Here is a 17,646-nt window from a genome sequence, read left to right as displayed (position 1 = left end):
CCGATTTGGTCTTATGGCCTGGCGATTGAGAGGGCGCAATTGAGAGACAAAGGCTATTCCAATAAAGTAATTACCACTCTCTCCTGCAGGCCCGCAAGCGTTCCACTTCCGTGGCTTATGCCAAGATTTGGCGCCAGTTTGAAGTCTGGTGTGCTTCCAAAGAGATCACACCCCTGCGGGCTCCTGTCTCGCCAATTCTGGACTTTTTGCAGAATGGTGTACAAAAAGGCTTGGCCTATAATTCCCTGCGGGTGCAAGTGGCAGCGTTGTCCTCCCTGCGTGGCAAGGTTGAAGGCGTGTCTTTAGCTGCTCATCCAGATGTGGCACGGTTTCTTAGAGGGGCGCCTCGGCTCCGTCCTCCCGTGCGTGCACCTTGTCCAGCGTGGAACCTGGGGCTAGTGCTGAAAGCCCTTCAGGGTGCTCCCTTTGAACCGCTTCGGCGTGCTTCAGAGAAAGATTTGACACTGAAGGCCGTCTTTTTAGTGGCCATTACTTCGTCGAGACGGGTGTCAGAGCTCCAGGCGCTGTCTTGTAGAGACCCTTTTCTGCAGTTTTCGGAGTCCGGGGTCACGGTTCGGACTGTGCCTTCCTTCTTGCCTAAGGTGGTTTCAGCGTTTCACCTAAACCAACCTATTTTCTTGCCCTCCTTTGTCAAGGAGGAGTTTCCAGAATCTTTTGGGCAATTGCACCTGTTGGACGTGCGCAGGACTCTGCTGCAGTATCTGCGAGTTACTAACTCTTTCAGGACCTCTGATCATCTGTTTGTTTTGCTATCAGGTCCTCGCAGAGGGTCTCCAGCGTCTAAAGCCACTATTGCCCACTGGCTTAAAGAATCTATCTTTTCAGCTTATTTGCTTGCCGGCCAGCCTCCGTCTGATGCCTTTAAGGCGCATTCCACTAGAGGAATTTCCTCTTCTTGGGCTGAAACTGAAGCACTCTCTCTTCAAGAGATTTGTAGTGCAGCAACATGGGCTTCTAAGCTCTCTTTTGCCCGACATTACAGGCTGGATGTGGCTGCCAGGAGGGACGCACATTTTGGAGCGCAAGTGCTGGCGCGTGGTGTGGCTTGTTCCCGCCCTATCTAGGGATTGCTTTGATACATCCCATCTGTAATGGCTGCATCTGCTTGATGAGAAGGAAGGGAAAATTAGGTTCTTACCGTGATAATTTTCTTTCCTTTAGTCATAGCAGATGCAGCCATGATCCCTCCCTGTCTGATTGCTATCTGCTGTAAATCTATTTCAGGTTCTGTTCATGTTTCCTGGAGATTCTGTCCTTGGGAGAAAGTCGGAAACAGTCTTCAGGATTCTTGTTCAATTAAAGGAGGATGACTTAATTCCCTCCAGTTTCATGTTTTGGAGGATGAGTTTATTCCCTCCAGTTATGTCTCAGTGGAGGATGAGTTTATGCCCTCCGGGAGGATGTTTCATTCCCTCCATTCTGAGTTAATGCCCTTTGTTGTAGGGCCATCGTTCGCTGTGAGGAAAGCTCATGTTATTCCCATTGCGGTTTGCTATACTGCTTTGGAAGCTTCAATTACTGAAGGAGAGGCAGTGGAGCAAGCTGGTATGAGGCACTGAAAAAAGTGTGCTCTCTCTATCTCCCTCTGCTGGTTGATGGACACAACCCATCTGTAATGGCTGCCTCTGCTATGACTAAAGGAAAGAAAATTATCACGGTAAGAACCTAATTTTCCCTTCCTTGTCATCAAGCAGATGAAGCCATTACATATGGGTTGTGTCCATCAACCAGCAGGGTTCTTACCTTGGTAGTTTTCTTTCCTTTAGTCATAGCAGATGAAGCCATTACATATGGGTTGTGTTCATCAACCAGCAGGGGGAGATAGAGAGCACTCAACTTTTCACAGTGCCTCATGGCCAGCCAGCTCCACTGCCTCTTCAGTATTCTCTATCTCCCCGAGCAGGGTGGCTGCAGCTTCTTCGAGCTCCATCAAAAATCTGCCTGGGGGTGGCTCCTAGCTTGCCCGTTGTTAGCCGGGGTGTTAGAGGCTATAGCAGCTTCACTTTGAAGGCACATAGGTCAGCCCTTTCCCTGCCTTACCCATGTCCCCGTGGATGTGGACATATTAGCTTGCTTTTCCCTGTCCTTTCCCACTCAGTGGATGCAGGCACATTGGTTTGCCTTTCCCTGCCTTTCCCACTCATCTGAGCCTCCGGAGTTCTTATTACCTCTGCTTTCCTCACAGCGTAAAAAAAAAAAAAAATGGAACAGAGGTTTTCCTTTGATTCTGCTATGGGACCGGAGCTGTGATACTCTGTCCGGTGAGGTAAGAGTGTTTTCTAACTCCTCCGGGGTGGGCCCGCGATCGGGGCGTTTTTGGCGCGAAACCGCCATTTTGAATTTTCCTGCCGTTTTCGGCGATGGCTGCAAAGAATGTAAAGCGCTGTTCCCGGTGTGGCAAGCGCAAATCAGCAGCGGGGGCTCTGTAAATCGTGCTCTACAGGTGTAAGAGCCGGCCCGAGCATGGCGAGCGATGATTCTTCCCGCTCAGAGCTGGCAGCGAATGACATTTTGAATACTGCTTTGGAAGCTTCAAATACTGAAGAGGCAGTGGAGCTGGCTGGCCATGAGGCACTGTGAAAAGTTGAGTGCTCTCTATCTCCCCCTGCTGGTTGATGAACACAACCCATATGTAATGGCTTCATCTGCTATGACTAAAGGAAAGAAAATTACCAAGGTAAGAACCTAATTTTCCCTTTCTGGTTGGTTTTGCTTAGAGAAGTTCCAGACAGAGCTACTCTGCACATTTTCTTCTCGATTAAAAAAAAGAGAGAGAGAGAATTAGTTGAATTTGTATTGTTCACTATATGTAAGTGGTTCAAGTCGCTTATAGACTTGCTTTTCAGACATCTTCCCATGACAGATTATGTTTGCACTTCTGAGGCACAGAAGTTTACTGTGCCTGTTCAGGCATGATGATCTCATTGCTTTTGTGGCTGCTCAGAATTCTGGTAGCACAGAAGGGAGTTCTTTTCCTGCTTTGTTACATATATACTGAATCTAGGTCACATGGCCAGGGCTCTTATTGGCTCCCAGAGTCAGTTTTTTTTCAGTCTCCACCTGCTGAAAGGAGTGCACAACCCATCAGTCCAATCCTGGGCTGGTTCGAAGGGACTGAAGGAAAGCAAATTAGCAGGTAAGGTATAATTTCTCCATTTCTGTGGCATCTTCGGTAAATGTACATCTCTAATCTTCATAATTTACTCAGTATAGGTGCTACTGTTCTTTAATCCTGCCCCTTACTTGTCATTTCCACTACCTTACCTTTTCTCCTGTGTCTTGCAGAGAACAAAAGGATATGCAAGTACACACAGGAAATCCAATACGTTGGCATTTAACTTTCAAAAGGGAGACTATAATAAAATGAGAAGAACGGTGAAAAAAAAACTTAGGAGCAGCTGCGAAGGTCAAAAATTTACATCAGGCGTGTATGCTCTTCAAAAATACCATCCTGGAAACTCAGGCCAAATATATTCTGTGTATTAAAAAAGGAGGAAAAAAGATCAAACGACAGCTGGCATGGTTAAAAAGTGAGGTGAAGGAATCTATTAGAGCTAAAAGAAAATCCTTCAGAATATGGAAGAAGGGACCATCTGAAAATAATAAGAAACAGCATAAGGAATGTCAAGTCAATTCAAAGCGCTGATAAGGAAGGCAAAGAGGAACTTTGAAAAAAAGACTACGTTGGAGGCAAAAACAAATAATAAAAAACTTTTTAGGTATATTAAAAGCAAGAAGTAGTCAAAAGACTTGGAGAGGATTGTGAAAAATTACAAGAGGACCTTACGAGACTGGGTGTCTAAATGGCAGATATGTTTAATATCAGCAGGTGCAAAATGATGCTGGTGGGAAAGAGGAACCGGATTTATAGTTATGTAATGCAAGGTTCCACATTAGGAGTCACTGACCATGAAGGAAATCTAGGCGTCATCGTTGATAATACGTTGAAACTCTCTGCTCAAGTGTGCGGCAGCAGCTAAGAAATCAAATAAAATGTTAGATATTATTAGGAAACTAGTAAAAAAGGCCCGTTTCTGACACAAATGTATGTTTGGGAGAGTGTATGTGACTGTGTGAGAGACAGAGTGAAAGTGTGAGTGTGTGTGAGAGAGAGAGTGAGTCTGGGTGTGAGTGTGTTTGTGAGAGAGTGTGTGTGTGAGAATGAGAGTGTGTGCAAGTGTGTATGTGAGAGACAGTGTGAGAGAGAGAGTGTGTGTGTGTGCGAGAGAGTGTGTGTGAGACACAGATTCTCTGTGAGAGTGAGTGTATGAGACCAAGCGAGTGTGTGAGTGACTGTGTGGCACATAGAGAGTGAATGTGATACAGTGTGAGACAGAGTGTGTGAGAGTGAGAGTCAGAAAGACATTGTATATGAGAGAGAGAGTGTCAGCCCTGCCCTCCCAATCCATGCCCATCTGTCCCCTGCCCCCTCCATTCATCCTTTTCCAGCAATTCCCCTCTCTCCCTGAGCCCTGCCCTCCCAAATTCCCCTCTCTCCCTGAGCCCTGCCCTCCCAATCCATGCCCATCCATGCTCCTCTGTCACCTGCCCCCTCCATTCATCCCTATCCAGCAATTCCCCTCTCTCCGAGCCCTGCCCTCCCAATCTATGCCCATCCATGCTCCTCTGTCACCTGCCCCCTCCATTCATCCCTATCCAGCAATTCTCCTCTCTCCCTGAGCCCTGCCCTGCAATCCATATCCATCCATGCCCATCTGTCCCCTCCATTCATCCCTATCCAGCAATTCCCCTCTCTCCCTGAGCCCTGCCCTCCCAATCCATGCCCCTCTGTCCCCTGCCCCCTCCATTCATCCCTTTCCAGCAATTCCCCTCTCTCCCTGAGCCCTGCCCTCCCAATCCATGCCCATCCATGCTCCTCTGTCCCCTGCCCCCTCCATTCATCCCTTTCCAGCAATTCCCCTCTCTCCCTGAGCCCTGCCCTCCCAATCCATGCCCATCCATGCTCCTCTGTCCCCTGCCCTCTCCATTCATCCTTTTCCAGCAATTCCCCTCTCTCCCTTCCATGACCCCCCTCGCATCCATGCTCCTCTCTCTCCCATGTCCCAGCCTGGCCCGCCCTCTTCTCCCCCCCCCCTTCGCATCCATGCCCCCCCCCTTCGCATCCATGCTGTCGTTTCTCCCCTGCCCTCCCGCTCCCATTGTTCAACTTTACTGCCCACCCTCTTCTCTCCCCCCAACATCCCTTTTCTTTTTTTTTTTCTTTTTAAATTTACCTCCGTGGCGGTTCCGGCAGCGCAGCATCAGGGAAGGAGGCGGCGCTCCCGACGTCTAGCCTTCCCTTCGCTGTGTTCCGCCTTCTTCTGATGTCATCCTTGACGTCAGAAGAAGGAGGAACACAGCGAAGGGAAGGGAAGGCTAGAGACGGGTGCGCCGTCTCCTTCCCTGACGCTGCGCTGCCGGAACTGCCACCACGGAGGTAAATCTAATATAATAAAACGCACCGTGCGTGGGTGCGATCCGTTTTTTTTTTTTTTTCCGCCCTCGACGTCATGACGTTTGACGCGAGGGCGGGGCAGAGACGGCTGGCTGGCTTCACACCATGAATCCACGAACCCTTCAGGGAGTGTTTGAGTGACTTCAGAACGTTGTCTTCAAAACGTTCACGGTGCGTTTTATTATATTAGATGAATGGAAAACAAAAATGAGGACATTATAATGCTTTTGTATCGTTCCATGGTGCGACTGCACCTTGAATATTGTGTTCAGTTCTTGTCACCGCATCTCAAAAAAGATATAATGGCTTTAGAAAAGGTGCAGAGAAAGGCGACGAAAATGATAGAGGGGATGGGACGACTTCCCTATAAGGAATGGCAAAAGCGGCTAGGGCTCTTCAGCTTGGAGAAAAGACGGCTGAGGAGAGAGATAATAGAGATCTATAAAATAATGAGTGGAATAGAATGAGTAGATGTGAATCTGTTGTTTACTCTTTCCAAAAATACTAGGACTAGGGGGCACGCAATGAAGCTACAAAGTATTGGAGAAAATGTTTCTTCACTCAGCATGTAATTAAACTCAGGAATTCATTGCCAGAGAATGTGGTAAAAACAGATAGCTTAGTGGGGTTTAAAAAAGGTTTGGATAACTTCCTAAAAGAAAAGTCCATAAGCCATTATTAAGATGGACTTGGGGAAAATCCACTGCTTTATTTCTAGGATAAGCATCATAAAATGTATTGTACAGTTTTAGGATTTTGCCAGGTACTTGGAACCTAGATTGGTCACTGTTGGAAACAGGATGCTGGGCTCGATGGACCTTTGGTTTGTCCCAGTATGGCAATGCTTACGTTCAATACAGAAATTCCAAGGAAAAAAAAAAGCACATCAGTCATAATCATAATGCCAACTGAAGTCCATATTAATGAGGAGAATTTCAAAATAAGAAAGGAGATATAACAATATAAAAAGTTAAGGAAACAAGTTCCCATATATACCCTGACACATTTCTAGATCCGATTACAGCAGAATCATCCTAAAGGAAGCATAAAAGGCTAACCAAATTCTAATCCTGTCTCAGAAATAGAAAGTTCCAGCTGAATAAGATCTATAAAGACAAGATTCTTGATAGGTAGCATAACATTTACAAGGGAATTAAAAAACAAACAAACAAAAAGTAGCTCCTAAAGAGACCTTTTTATTCTTTAATGCAAGAAATGACTTAGAGTACACTTGAGTGGCTTTCAACACATAAAGGAATGTTTGAATGCATTGACAACAAAAGGATAATGATTTGTTTTTAAAATATAACTTTAAAAGCCATATTTTATCTTACCCTGAAGAAAAATGGACCAAAAGGGTAGATCTGGTGCTAATACTCTCTTAGCCAAATTCAAGCAGGAAATGGCAACAGGCAAAAGCATCCTCCTCCTCCAATTCAATATGTCTAGTGCATTCGACGTGGTAAACCATTATATACTACTAAGACTACTAGATTACTTTGGGATTGGTGGGAATATACTTAGCTGGATCAAGGGTTTCCTAACCACAAGAACATATCAAGTGAAATCAAACTCAAACATATGATCACCGTGGAAAGCAGACTGTGGAGTACCTCAAGGATCACTGCTATCACCGATCCTCTTCAACCTAATGATGACCCCACTAGCCAAGGCCTTAACCCTTTCATCTGTGCAGATGATGTCACAATATACATTCCATACAAACACGAACTGACAGAAATCACCAACGAAATCAAGCTCAGCTTGAACATTATGGACTCATGGGCAAATGCATTTCAACTAAAACTCAATAAAGATTAATGTTTTAATGACTACTTTGGGAGAATTTTTTGCTTTTCCAAAAAAATTGTGTCTATCTGTATGCAGATGATTTTACAATTTTATTTCCATTAGCTAGAGCGGTTGAAGACAGTATTAGTGAAATAGCTACTTCTAGAGATTATGGAACAATGGGCTTTGCGATATAAGCTTAAATTAAATACAAATAATATAAAGATTTTGTTTATCTCCTCTTACAAGCGCCCCCTCTAGTTCAGTTTTGAAAGTTCAAGGCTCTTATTTTTCTCTAGAGGAGTCATTGAAAGTATTGGGGATTTTTTTGGACCCTCACTTAACTTTGAAGGGCCAAATTTCACACTTAACCAGGAAAGTGCTTCTCAAGTTGAGACAGCTCCAACGTATTAAAGGTCTGATGAATCAAACCCATTTTCAAAGAGTAGTTCAGGTGCTGGTGATCTCAACTTGATTATTGCAATTCACTCTGTACTGGTTGTTCTTATCTTTAAAATGTTTGCAGATCTTGATTTGTGGAAGATATGTTTGATCATATTATGATCTCTTCATTGGCCTCCTATAAACGCACAATGTAAATTTAAAGCTCTCATCAGAAGGTTTGCCAATCTCCTCTGGAAAATGCTTTATCCTTTCTTTGACAGGTGGGTATCATCCTATGCTCAGCAACCCTTGCAAAAGTATTCCCTGGTTAAGGAAACTGAAACACACTCATCCATGCATTCATTCATCTACATAATGCAAGCTTCTCTACCTTGGTCTTTGTCTTTAACCAGGAGGATTGAGGGCACCACCTACGCACCTATGTACTTCACCCTCCCTCTCTGAGCCACAGTGACTTTGATAGATTCAGTTGGATAGTTAGTATTATCATGAGCAGAATCAGTTGGTAGGCTTGATGGGTCTTGACATTCTCTGCGTATTGTCTCAGATCTTGGCTCCCGGTTGAAAACATACCTCCTAGGACATTGTATCTGGTCATCAAATAGATGCCTCTATACCTCTTAGAAAGGAGTCATCAACTTTAGTTACTGTTTGCTTCCTAGGCATGGTGATTGCTGAACATGCATCTTTGGTTTATAAAAGTTTTGATCTCGCATTCTTGGATGATTTCTCCTTGCCTACTTCTAGGTTTGCATACTGGGTCTCAAGTTTGAATGAAGGTAGAGTTCAAATGTTGGTTCTACTGGCTTTGGTAATCTGTGTCAAACTGTCATCTTGTGGTCCAGCTTCAACTGCTCCTCAGTTGAGATTTCCGTCTTACATGTCTTAGGAAGCATTTTATTGATGCACTTTTCATGGTCAGATACTTCTCAGTTCTGCTACCTCTTTGTTGAGGAAAAAGACATGTAGGCATCTTTCACATTTGACTGGCTCCTCTTTGGATCAGGATATCTGGACAGATGCAGAAGTGATGGCTACACAATGTTTTCTAGACATCCTTTTGCCGTTAAGAGCTATGGTACCTGTTGAAAGAAATGAGAAAGACTTACCAAAGTCTCAACCTTTTTGTAAATCAGCTGTTCTCAGAGTACAACTGGCTAACCTTTTTTGTGTGAGTTCTAATCTTCCCTAAGTCTGATTTCTTTTACATAGTGCAGTCTCTTAACCCTTCAGACTTCAAAATTTGTTTGTGTGTCTGTGTAGTCTAGTATGTTTATTTGAAGAATTACCTTAAAAAATAGTAATAAGATACGTTAGGACTTCTTGAAATCTAATTGTGTTCTCATTGCAAAAATAACCAAATTGTATTTGTGTGAAACAGTGTATGTTCCACCAATGCAGAAAATAATTCATCTTTGGTAAATTACAATATCAAGTGTAAAATAAGCATTAATACATGATGACAAAATTACAAAATAAATATGAGACATATAAATTTAACACCTTAAAGTTATATTGGAGGATGGGATGGATGGGAGTTGGGGGTACAGAGGAAGGGAATTAATGCCTTAGAAGTGCTGCAACTTCAAACGGTTACCGTCTTCCCTCCTTTGAACTGGGTGGGGGGACCCAATGGAAAAATAAAAGCTTTTTAAAAACTTTCTACAAAAATAACAAAGCAATCAGCAACTTAACCTACAAAGGCAAACAATTTCTGTGTTTTTAAAACTATTGTCTTACCTGGTGTAGTCTATCATTGTACCATGGATGTTCATACTTTTTGGTGGGGGGGGGGGGGGGGGGCAGAGCATCGTCTGAGATGGAGCTACTTTGTTGAAGACTGAGTAGAGAACAAAATTCCAGAGGGAGAAATTCTCAGGAAAGTTCTCATACAAGGGTCATTAGTATTTAGTAACTGGGTTTTCTTAGAGAGTAGTTTGTCTAGTGTTGATGTAGTTCACTAGAGTTCAGTGTAGAGAAGATGAGAATAAGAAAGTGTCAAACTGGGGAGCTACAGTGATGGTTCATGTTGAACAGGGAACAAATAAGACTGTTAAATCAAGGAAGTGAGCATCTAATGTCATTGTCCTTGAAGGTGCTGACTAAACCGAACATCAGCTGCAGATCCCTGTTGAAAGATGTGTTTTTGCGGTACATGCGATTAACTCTTTATTAAAAGCACATACAAAATGGAGATGTTAAGATAGGGCTTCCATGGAATTTTTTTCATATGAAATGTACCACTCTTCAAACATGAACTTGCTGTTAGTGTTTACAGTACTTTAAATGGATTTTGAGGGGTGAAAATGTGATAGGATAGGAAGAGAGCACCCTTTAATCATAATACAAATAGGCAAATATGAAGATAACATCAAACATGATAAAGCATCCAAATGTGATCTGGTACAGCATTCTGGAGAGCTCTTATCATCCAACATTTTCTGATGTTCTTTGATTCAGAGAAATCATTTCTTATTTCTCAGCTTTTTAGAACACATGGGAGTTTAAGGAAAAGAGGTTTCCAAGGCCACCACCTGAGATCTGCTATGATTCTGCTGGATAGGCAGGGAAAGGTTTGGGACTCACTCCTGATTGGCTTGGGCTGAGCTAATAGACGTCAGAAGCTTGATCCATTTAAGCCTGCCTTTCCCTTGCAATCATTGCTTTGGCGTTATTTGCCTTGCTGAAACCAGCCTGTGTTTGGGCGCTTGTGTTACGTGGGAGTTTAGCCTTTCTCCGCCTTGTGCTTGGGGTGTCTGTGTGTGTGTGTGCTGGGTATTCCCAGCATGAGCCTGATTGCCTCACTTCCCCCACCTGGTTTGCTTCTTCTGCTCTAACATTGTGCTGTCTGAGGTAAGCTGTTGCCTTGAATCATTTCAGTTTATTTGTTTAGCTTTCTCTTCTTCAGTGTTCCCTTGCTTGTTCTGAGCTGCTGCTCTGCTCCCTGTGGTTCTGCCTTTCCTTGTTCTTATATTTTTGCTCCTGTTTGTTTGTTCATTTCTCTTTTGTTTGCTGTAGCTGTCTCTTTTGTGTGGAGAGCAGCGTTCCTGTTCTGGTCTGTGTGTGTCAAGGCAGCTTCCTCTATTTGTTTACTCTCCCCTTACCTTGTCTGCAGAGTGCTCTTCCCTGTTCTTTCCCTTTAGCAGTTCCTTTTTTCCCTCGGAGGTTTTGGGGCCAGTTTGTGTATTCCTTAGGTAGTTCTCCCTTTTCCTTTGTGTGCTGTAAGTACAGCCTTGTTTCCTTGTGTTATGTGTTGTTTCAGCCTAGAGTATATTCCTATAGTTGGTTTCCTTTTACCTGAGTGTTGTGCTGTTTAAGCCTAGAGTGTTTCTTTCTGGGGCTTCCTGTATTCTTGTTTGCCTGTGGCACAGCTTTGTTTTCCCGTAGAGGCTTCTGCCTCTCACCCTTTTCTCTGTGGCTTTACCCTGCATTGTGTGCGCTACAGTTCCATGTGGAACCCTTGTTATTCTTTCCTCCCTCCCAGAGTGTGACTCGGTTCCCGGTCGGCTGTGAGGCCTGCTTGCTTGGTCTCTGTGTGAGGCCCTCCTGAATGCTCTATCTTCCCCTTTCTTGTGGTGCCTGTTGGTTATTGTGAGTGTGCGGGGTTTGGTGGCTGGGGTGGTGCATAGGGCCTGTTCGGTCCACCCTAGGCCTTGGCCTGGGCTCAAGGGCTCACGTCCAGAATAACAAGATCACAGGCCCAAAAGCTTTCTACCTCACCTGGGCAGCCCCTTAAATCAAGAAAAACACATTTTGTGGCCTAAGAAAAGGCAACATCCTTAAATGTTCAAGGAAAGTTCCATTGTCCATCTACTTCCAGAACAAAGGTAATTAACAAGGTAGCCTTAGATAATATAGTACATTCTCATGCATGAATCCAGTCAAATCAAGATTGTCAACAGATTTTTTTTTATTTGAGCTGATATGTTTTTCAAAAAAAGACTTTAAGGTAGTTTACTTGAACAGAGATGTCTTAAAATATATCTTGACCACCCGCTAAAAATCTCTGATCCCCAAAAGTCAACATAATATATTCTAGAAATGGGAGGAACAGCATCTTAACACTGCCTAGTAGTTTTACAAGTTCTTTATCTAAATATATCCCCCAAATAATATAAAAAATGACTCATTGAAGTTTTTAATTCTGCATTTTATGAATTCCTAATAATTTTCAAGTTTTTCCATTCTTAATGTACTTTTTCCTTGTCTTGAATTAGAGCCTCATTAAAAGTTAGAGCAACAATTTAAGCACACTCAAAGACTTTTGTTCACTCATCCAGTATCATCTCCTGGGTACAACCTTGGTCTGAGGTCCTCAAGTAGTTCATCAAATTTAACAGAGAGGGGAGGTATTGGTTATGGTCATAGCTTCCCAGAGGTTGTCTAGGGTCACTGCAACCAGTTTAGAAAGTCCCAGCACTTTCTCTTCCAAACTCAGTACACTTCCCAGTTCTACTAGGCTCCCTGAACCAGAAGGCTAGGGTCATCTCAGTTTTCAGCCACCATCACCACCACCAGCAGCATGAGGGTGGATTAAATCGAAGATATTCCTCAAATATTGGCAACATCTTCAGCAAACCTCTCAGTTCCACATACCTAAACCAAACGCACCCTTCTGGGTTTAACAAAGATCTCAGATAATCCTGGATGAATGAGGTTACCCACATGGCTAGGGACCAGTCCTCCCATGCCAATCTGTGACTCTGGATTTAAGCTAACTTCACTGGATGTAGGTTGTCTGACTTTTTTTTTTTAAGACAAATTTTTTTCACAGTAACTAAAATGATTGAAGGGTCTATGTAATAACATTTTCAATCTATAATAATTTTTTTGATGTAACTTGATACATTACCCACGTGAAAATGAGGTGATATGAATTAGTGTTTTACCCTGTTTAATTTTACATAAAGGGAATAATCAGGGCTGGATTAAAATTATATTGGGTCCTAGGCAAACAAACATTTATAGGCCCCCTGCCATGGATCCCTTTTTTTTTCTTAGCCTTCCCTCCACCCTGAGTCACATTCATTTTCTTTGCTTCCCACCCCTCTTTTTCCCAGATCTTCAATCAAAGCCTTTTCCCCCATATTTCACCTCTATAGAAGCAGCAAGAAAAGAGCTGAACTCTACTATTGGTGTAACAGCAGTGATAGTCTGTAAGTGAGCAAGGCAAGCATGTGCTTCAAATGGAATGACTTAATGGTTAGAAATGGAGAACTGCCAAGATACCCAGTTCCAGGAAGGAGATTTTAGGCCAGTTCTGGATTTATGGCAGCCTTATCTTGGTGCATTATAGGACTTCAAGCACTGATTTCATTGGGTAGAATTGGGGGGCATATATATCACATTGAAGTGGGATATAAATTAAAAACAGGACTGACCAAGAAGTCTTCCTCCTAGAACTGGGTAACATGATAGCTTTGGAGCAGTGGGCTATGTACCAGGGAAGTTGAGCAAGTTGTTTTCACCCTCTATTGCCTCTGGTACAAACCAGTGATACCACAAATTGAACTGCCTCAGTGAGTGAGATTTATGGGCGACTTGTTTAGGTATATAAAGTTACAAAGTTTTCACATGTGAAAAAAGCTTCACAAATGGATGAAGGAAAAACAAATGGTTAGTTTTATTTGGTGCTTCTGAAAGGATATGGATAGAGTGGAGGTAGTATTAGGATTGTTTTCAAAGGAATTTGTCCAGGTAACTTAATAGTTAGCTGGGTAAATTCTCATGACTGAAAACTTCCTTTCACATAGTATACACACAGATACATTTTTTACCACTGGGCTTCTCCATTCCAGCCCAAAACTTCAAAGGGAAACTCTGTATGAAACTGTCACCACCAGAGACACAGACACACATGCACTATTGCTCTTCAGATAAATCATGCATGTACTTTATCACTTTATAGATGGAATGACTCTCACTCTTTTCTGGAGTTGTGTTGCTGCTTGTTGCTCATGTGCTCTTTGAGTCAGTGCCCTCTTCCAACCAGCAATGCCCACCTCTCATGTAAAGTTCTTGCCATTTGCTACCAGTTCTTTTTCTCAGCTTGTAGCAACAGACCCATCACACTTTCCTCATTCCTATCCCTTCTCAATAACCAACCCCATTCCTGGTGGTTCTGTTGGCTCTCTCAAAGGCCCTTTGCAGAATTCAGCACTTGTCCTGCACAGGAACTCTCACCAGCTCATCATCTCTTTCTTGTCACTAGAATAGCCTACCCATTGGCTGGATCCTACCACAGTCTGTGTGATGGAAGGGGTGGGGGGGGGGGGGGGAGGATTTGAGAGCTATAGTGGGCTAAACTTTGAAAAATATCCAGACACTTAAACCCTCCTTCTGGCTTCAAGGAAGTTAATTTACAAATCTATAGAATCCTGAAAAAAAACTAGCCTCCTGAATCCTGAGCATCATCACTAACAGGGCCCCCTTACATTTTTGGGCCTTAGACAAGTGTCTAGTTTGCCTGTGCCTTTGGTTTTATGAAACTAAAGGAATTTGTGAAAGAATACTCTGAGACTCTAGAATGTTCACCATTATAAAGTGTAAGCTTTGAAACGTTTCACTTTACCTGTTTTTTTTGTAGGAGATTATATCCTTGAAGCAAAACCGAAAGAGATCTCTGAAGTTCAGCGACTAAACTATGAGCAGGTAATAAACTTGTTTCTTTTCATTTTCTTTGAAAATTGAATAATTTCTGTAAACATAAGAATTTGATAGAGGAGTTCAAAGCCTTTAACCTCTCAGTTCAAATTCTGCCAATCCCATTGCCAAAGTCCTTGCTGTCTGTTGTTTTTCAGTGACTTAAGTAAAATGAAGTCATGATCTCAAGTCAGATTCTTCCATTCCATCTGGACAAGTTTCTACTTCAGTGATGGATGGCTGTATGAGCAGGAAGGTTAGAGGTTAAATTAGCATGGATATTGATCTTCATACCTAGAGATCTGTATCTAGAATAGGGCTGAAACAGTAGAAATAGTATGATCCATATTGTGTGGATAAAGGGCTGGGTAGACAGTGGTATCAATGCAGCACTCCTCATGGGCATTCTCTTCACTTAAAATTTTTTAATTAGGGAAGCCACATTTTCTACACTCAAGATAGCTGTAGTTGCTTATACTGTTAACAGTGTCTTGGCGGCCCACCTAATTTTGAACATGCTTTGGAAAAGTACTTTTCATCAGCAGAAATTCAACTGAAATAACTCATTCTTTATCATCCTACTACTACTAATCATTTCTATAGTGCTACTAGATGTATGCAGTGCTGTACACGTTATATGCAGGTACTTTCTCTGTCCCTAGAGGGCTCACAATATGTTTTGTACCTGGGGCAATGGAGGGTTAAGCAACTTGCCCAAGATCAGAAGGAGCTGCAGTGGGAATCGAGCGCAGGCTGCCAGGATCAAAGTCTGCTGCACTAACCATTAGGCACTCCTCCCACATTATCGTGCTAGACTAGTCAAGATTGATGGGTTATACTCGCCAACCAGCAGATGAAGGGATAGAATATTTAATTTCTGTGATGTTTTCACCAGTATAAGGGGTGATGGCAGCACTGGAACCTGCCAGTATTTCTCTGCCTCCAACAAATGGTGCTGATTGGACTGGTATCGTAGAAGTCATCTTGTGGCCTGACTCCCGAGGGTGCAGTCTGTGGCCATGTGTTAAACTCAAGTGGTGCTCTCGGGGATTGTTCTGTAGACCTTTGCCCTGATGGAACAGGAGGAGGTCCTCTCCTTGGTCCCAAACAAAATCCATGTGTCCCTGTTTGTTGAGGCCATTCTGGAAGTGGTCCCCTGGGACTGAGGCCAGTGCCAGTGGGTTGTGTAGTCCCTCTAGATTCAGACTGTGGGTGCCATTCCTGGTGGGTCATGATGTCTGTGGCAGCATGGTCCTATAGGACCCATATCTAGGGGGTAAGAGTCCTTAGAGATTTCTCTGGTTCTCTCTTCTCTTCTCCCAAACCTTTTCCATCACCTTTCCCTTCCGGGGTTCTTTGTCCCTTGTTTTTCTGTGTCCTGTCCCTGCCCATCTCAAGAATAAATGTTTAGTTAAAAAGGGAGTGCTGCCAAGTAATAGAGGTGTTGAGGACAGTAGCAGCAGCAGCAGAAATCAAGAGGGGCCAGTTGAACAACTCCTGGGAGAGACCGCAGCAGTGTGGCATGGGCCCAGTCAGTGGATGGGGGGGGGGGGGGGGTTGTGGTGTCTGTTGTGCAGTACCACTGGCAGAGGGATGTTCTTGCTTGAGGGGTGACATTTGAGAAATGTTGGACCTGGAACAGGAGGTCTTTCTCTGTGATCCAGCAACCCGTATGATCAGTTTCTCAAGCCTTGCTTTGGTATGTCTATGTCTTATGGACTGCCTGTAGGTTGCTGAACATGTTGATCTGTTCCAAAGGAGTCAGAGGGACTAATGACTTCAGGCTTGCCCTGAAGTGTGGCATGGATGTTGTCTCCTCTTTGCCTACCTAGAGTTCATTGGTTTCAGGAATGTGGTGGTGAGAAGACCCATGATTGACTAGGGTACACCTCCACTTCTGGTGGGGGAATTCAGAGCCGTAGAATGCATTGTTTCCCAGTGGTTTTGGGTTGCCTATCAAGCCCATTGAAGGTGCATGGATGCTCTCCACGCAACATTTGTTACATGATTCTGACACAGTCTGTGCACAGGATGCAATCTTGGTGCAAATCTCGTCTATTGTGGCTGCTGGAGCATCACTATATCATAGGGAGGCCCCTCCTTAGCCAGATCAGAAACCCCGACTTCCGAGGTCTCGACAGGTACACTTCCCGACATGCTGACTGCTCCTGGAGCCTGTTGCACTGGACTTTGCGGGCTAAGTGAAATTTCACTTTCCTGACCAGGACTCCTCTCTGTGCCAGTCAACGGAGCGCCCTTAGATGCAGTTGGCGTCGCATATGCTGTGATTGGTGGCTGACGAAGAGTAGGGATCACAGAGGTAAGGAGGAACCACCTCTAATCTTTCCCTTTCTCTTAGGTATTATAGGTCAAGAAATAGAATGGAAGGAATAAAAGCCTCCCAAAGCTCAGCACAGGACGTCCGACCTCGACGCCATCTTGATCAGTCGAGAACTCTAATTATGTGAGCCTATAACACCTTTGTCCAGCCGCAGTTATTTTTATTTTAGTTACATTTGTACCCCGCGCTTTCCCACTCATGGCAGGCTCAATGCGGCTTACATATACAGGTACTTATTTGTACCTGGTGCAATGGAGGGTTAAGTGACTTGCCCAGAGTCACAAGGAGCTGTGCCTGAAGTGGGAATCGAACTCAGTTCCTCAGTTCCCCAGGTCCAGAGTCCACCACCCTAACCACTAGGCCACTCCTTCAGTCAGTATTTATCGGTCTCAATCAGGTGGTAGATTGTGAGCCCTTCATTCTTAGGATATATTCTTTTCTTCTTTGTTCTTCAATATTTATTTTCTTTGGTTTAAAAAAAAAAAAGGTATTTTTTCCCTTCTTATTTCTTCTGCCTTTCTCTCTGTGCTCCTTCGGTCCCTTTAGTTGCTGGCAGAGGCTGAGGCCTGTGGAGGCTCTCTGGTGCCTCGGGAATGCTATACTGGGGTGGCCAAGTCCCTCCCCCCCTTCTTTCCTGTAGTCCCTGGAAATCCTGTGGGAGACTTGTTCTGCTGAGCTTTGAACTGTGGGCCTCAACCTCACAGAGGGAAGACCGCCACATTTTTCTGACAAAAAAACCCCCCAAACTAAGTAATCCAAATGTGTCCCAATTTAATTGCAGCAGCTTTGTGGAGCAGTACAGAAGTAACAGTCTCCAGTTTTCTCTCTGTTAGAGCCAGTTTGTTGTTCTGCAGGTGAGAAGCGGCTGTCTCTCCGTTCAGTCAGGATGTATGGTTCAGCAGTCATGTCGGAAAAGTTGAAGTGCTGCCCTGTTTGTCAGTGGCGAGGTATTACCACCACTGACGTGTATAAAATTTCTTCACCAGTATCT

The 17,646-nt window shown here is 43.8% G+C and overlaps 1 protein-coding gene across 3 annotated transcripts in view; it reads left to right on the top strand.

Moving 5' to 3' along the window:
• The window catches only part of MINDY2 (MINDY lysine 48 deubiquitinase 2), a 278,383-nt gene that overhangs the window by 40,953 nt on the left and 219,784 nt on the right, over window positions 1-17,646 (top strand). For all 3 annotated transcript variants that reach the window (XM_030188817.1, XM_030188811.1, XM_030188807.1), the window contains exon 3: window positions 14,259-14,323. In XM_030188817.1, coding sequence (XP_030044677.1) covers window positions 14,259-14,323 — 65 coding nt within the window. The remainder of the gene's footprint in view (window positions 1-14,258; window positions 14,324-17,646) is intronic.

The sequence above is a fragment of the Microcaecilia unicolor genome, chromosome 1, assembly GCF_901765095.1.
Source record: "Microcaecilia unicolor chromosome 1, aMicUni1.1, whole genome shotgun sequence".
Classification (NCBI taxonomy): Eukaryota; Metazoa; Chordata; class Amphibia; order Gymnophiona; family Siphonopidae; genus Microcaecilia; species Microcaecilia unicolor.
The sequence above is the reverse complement of the archived record's forward strand: the minus strand, read 5'-3'. Positions and strand labels throughout refer to the sequence as shown.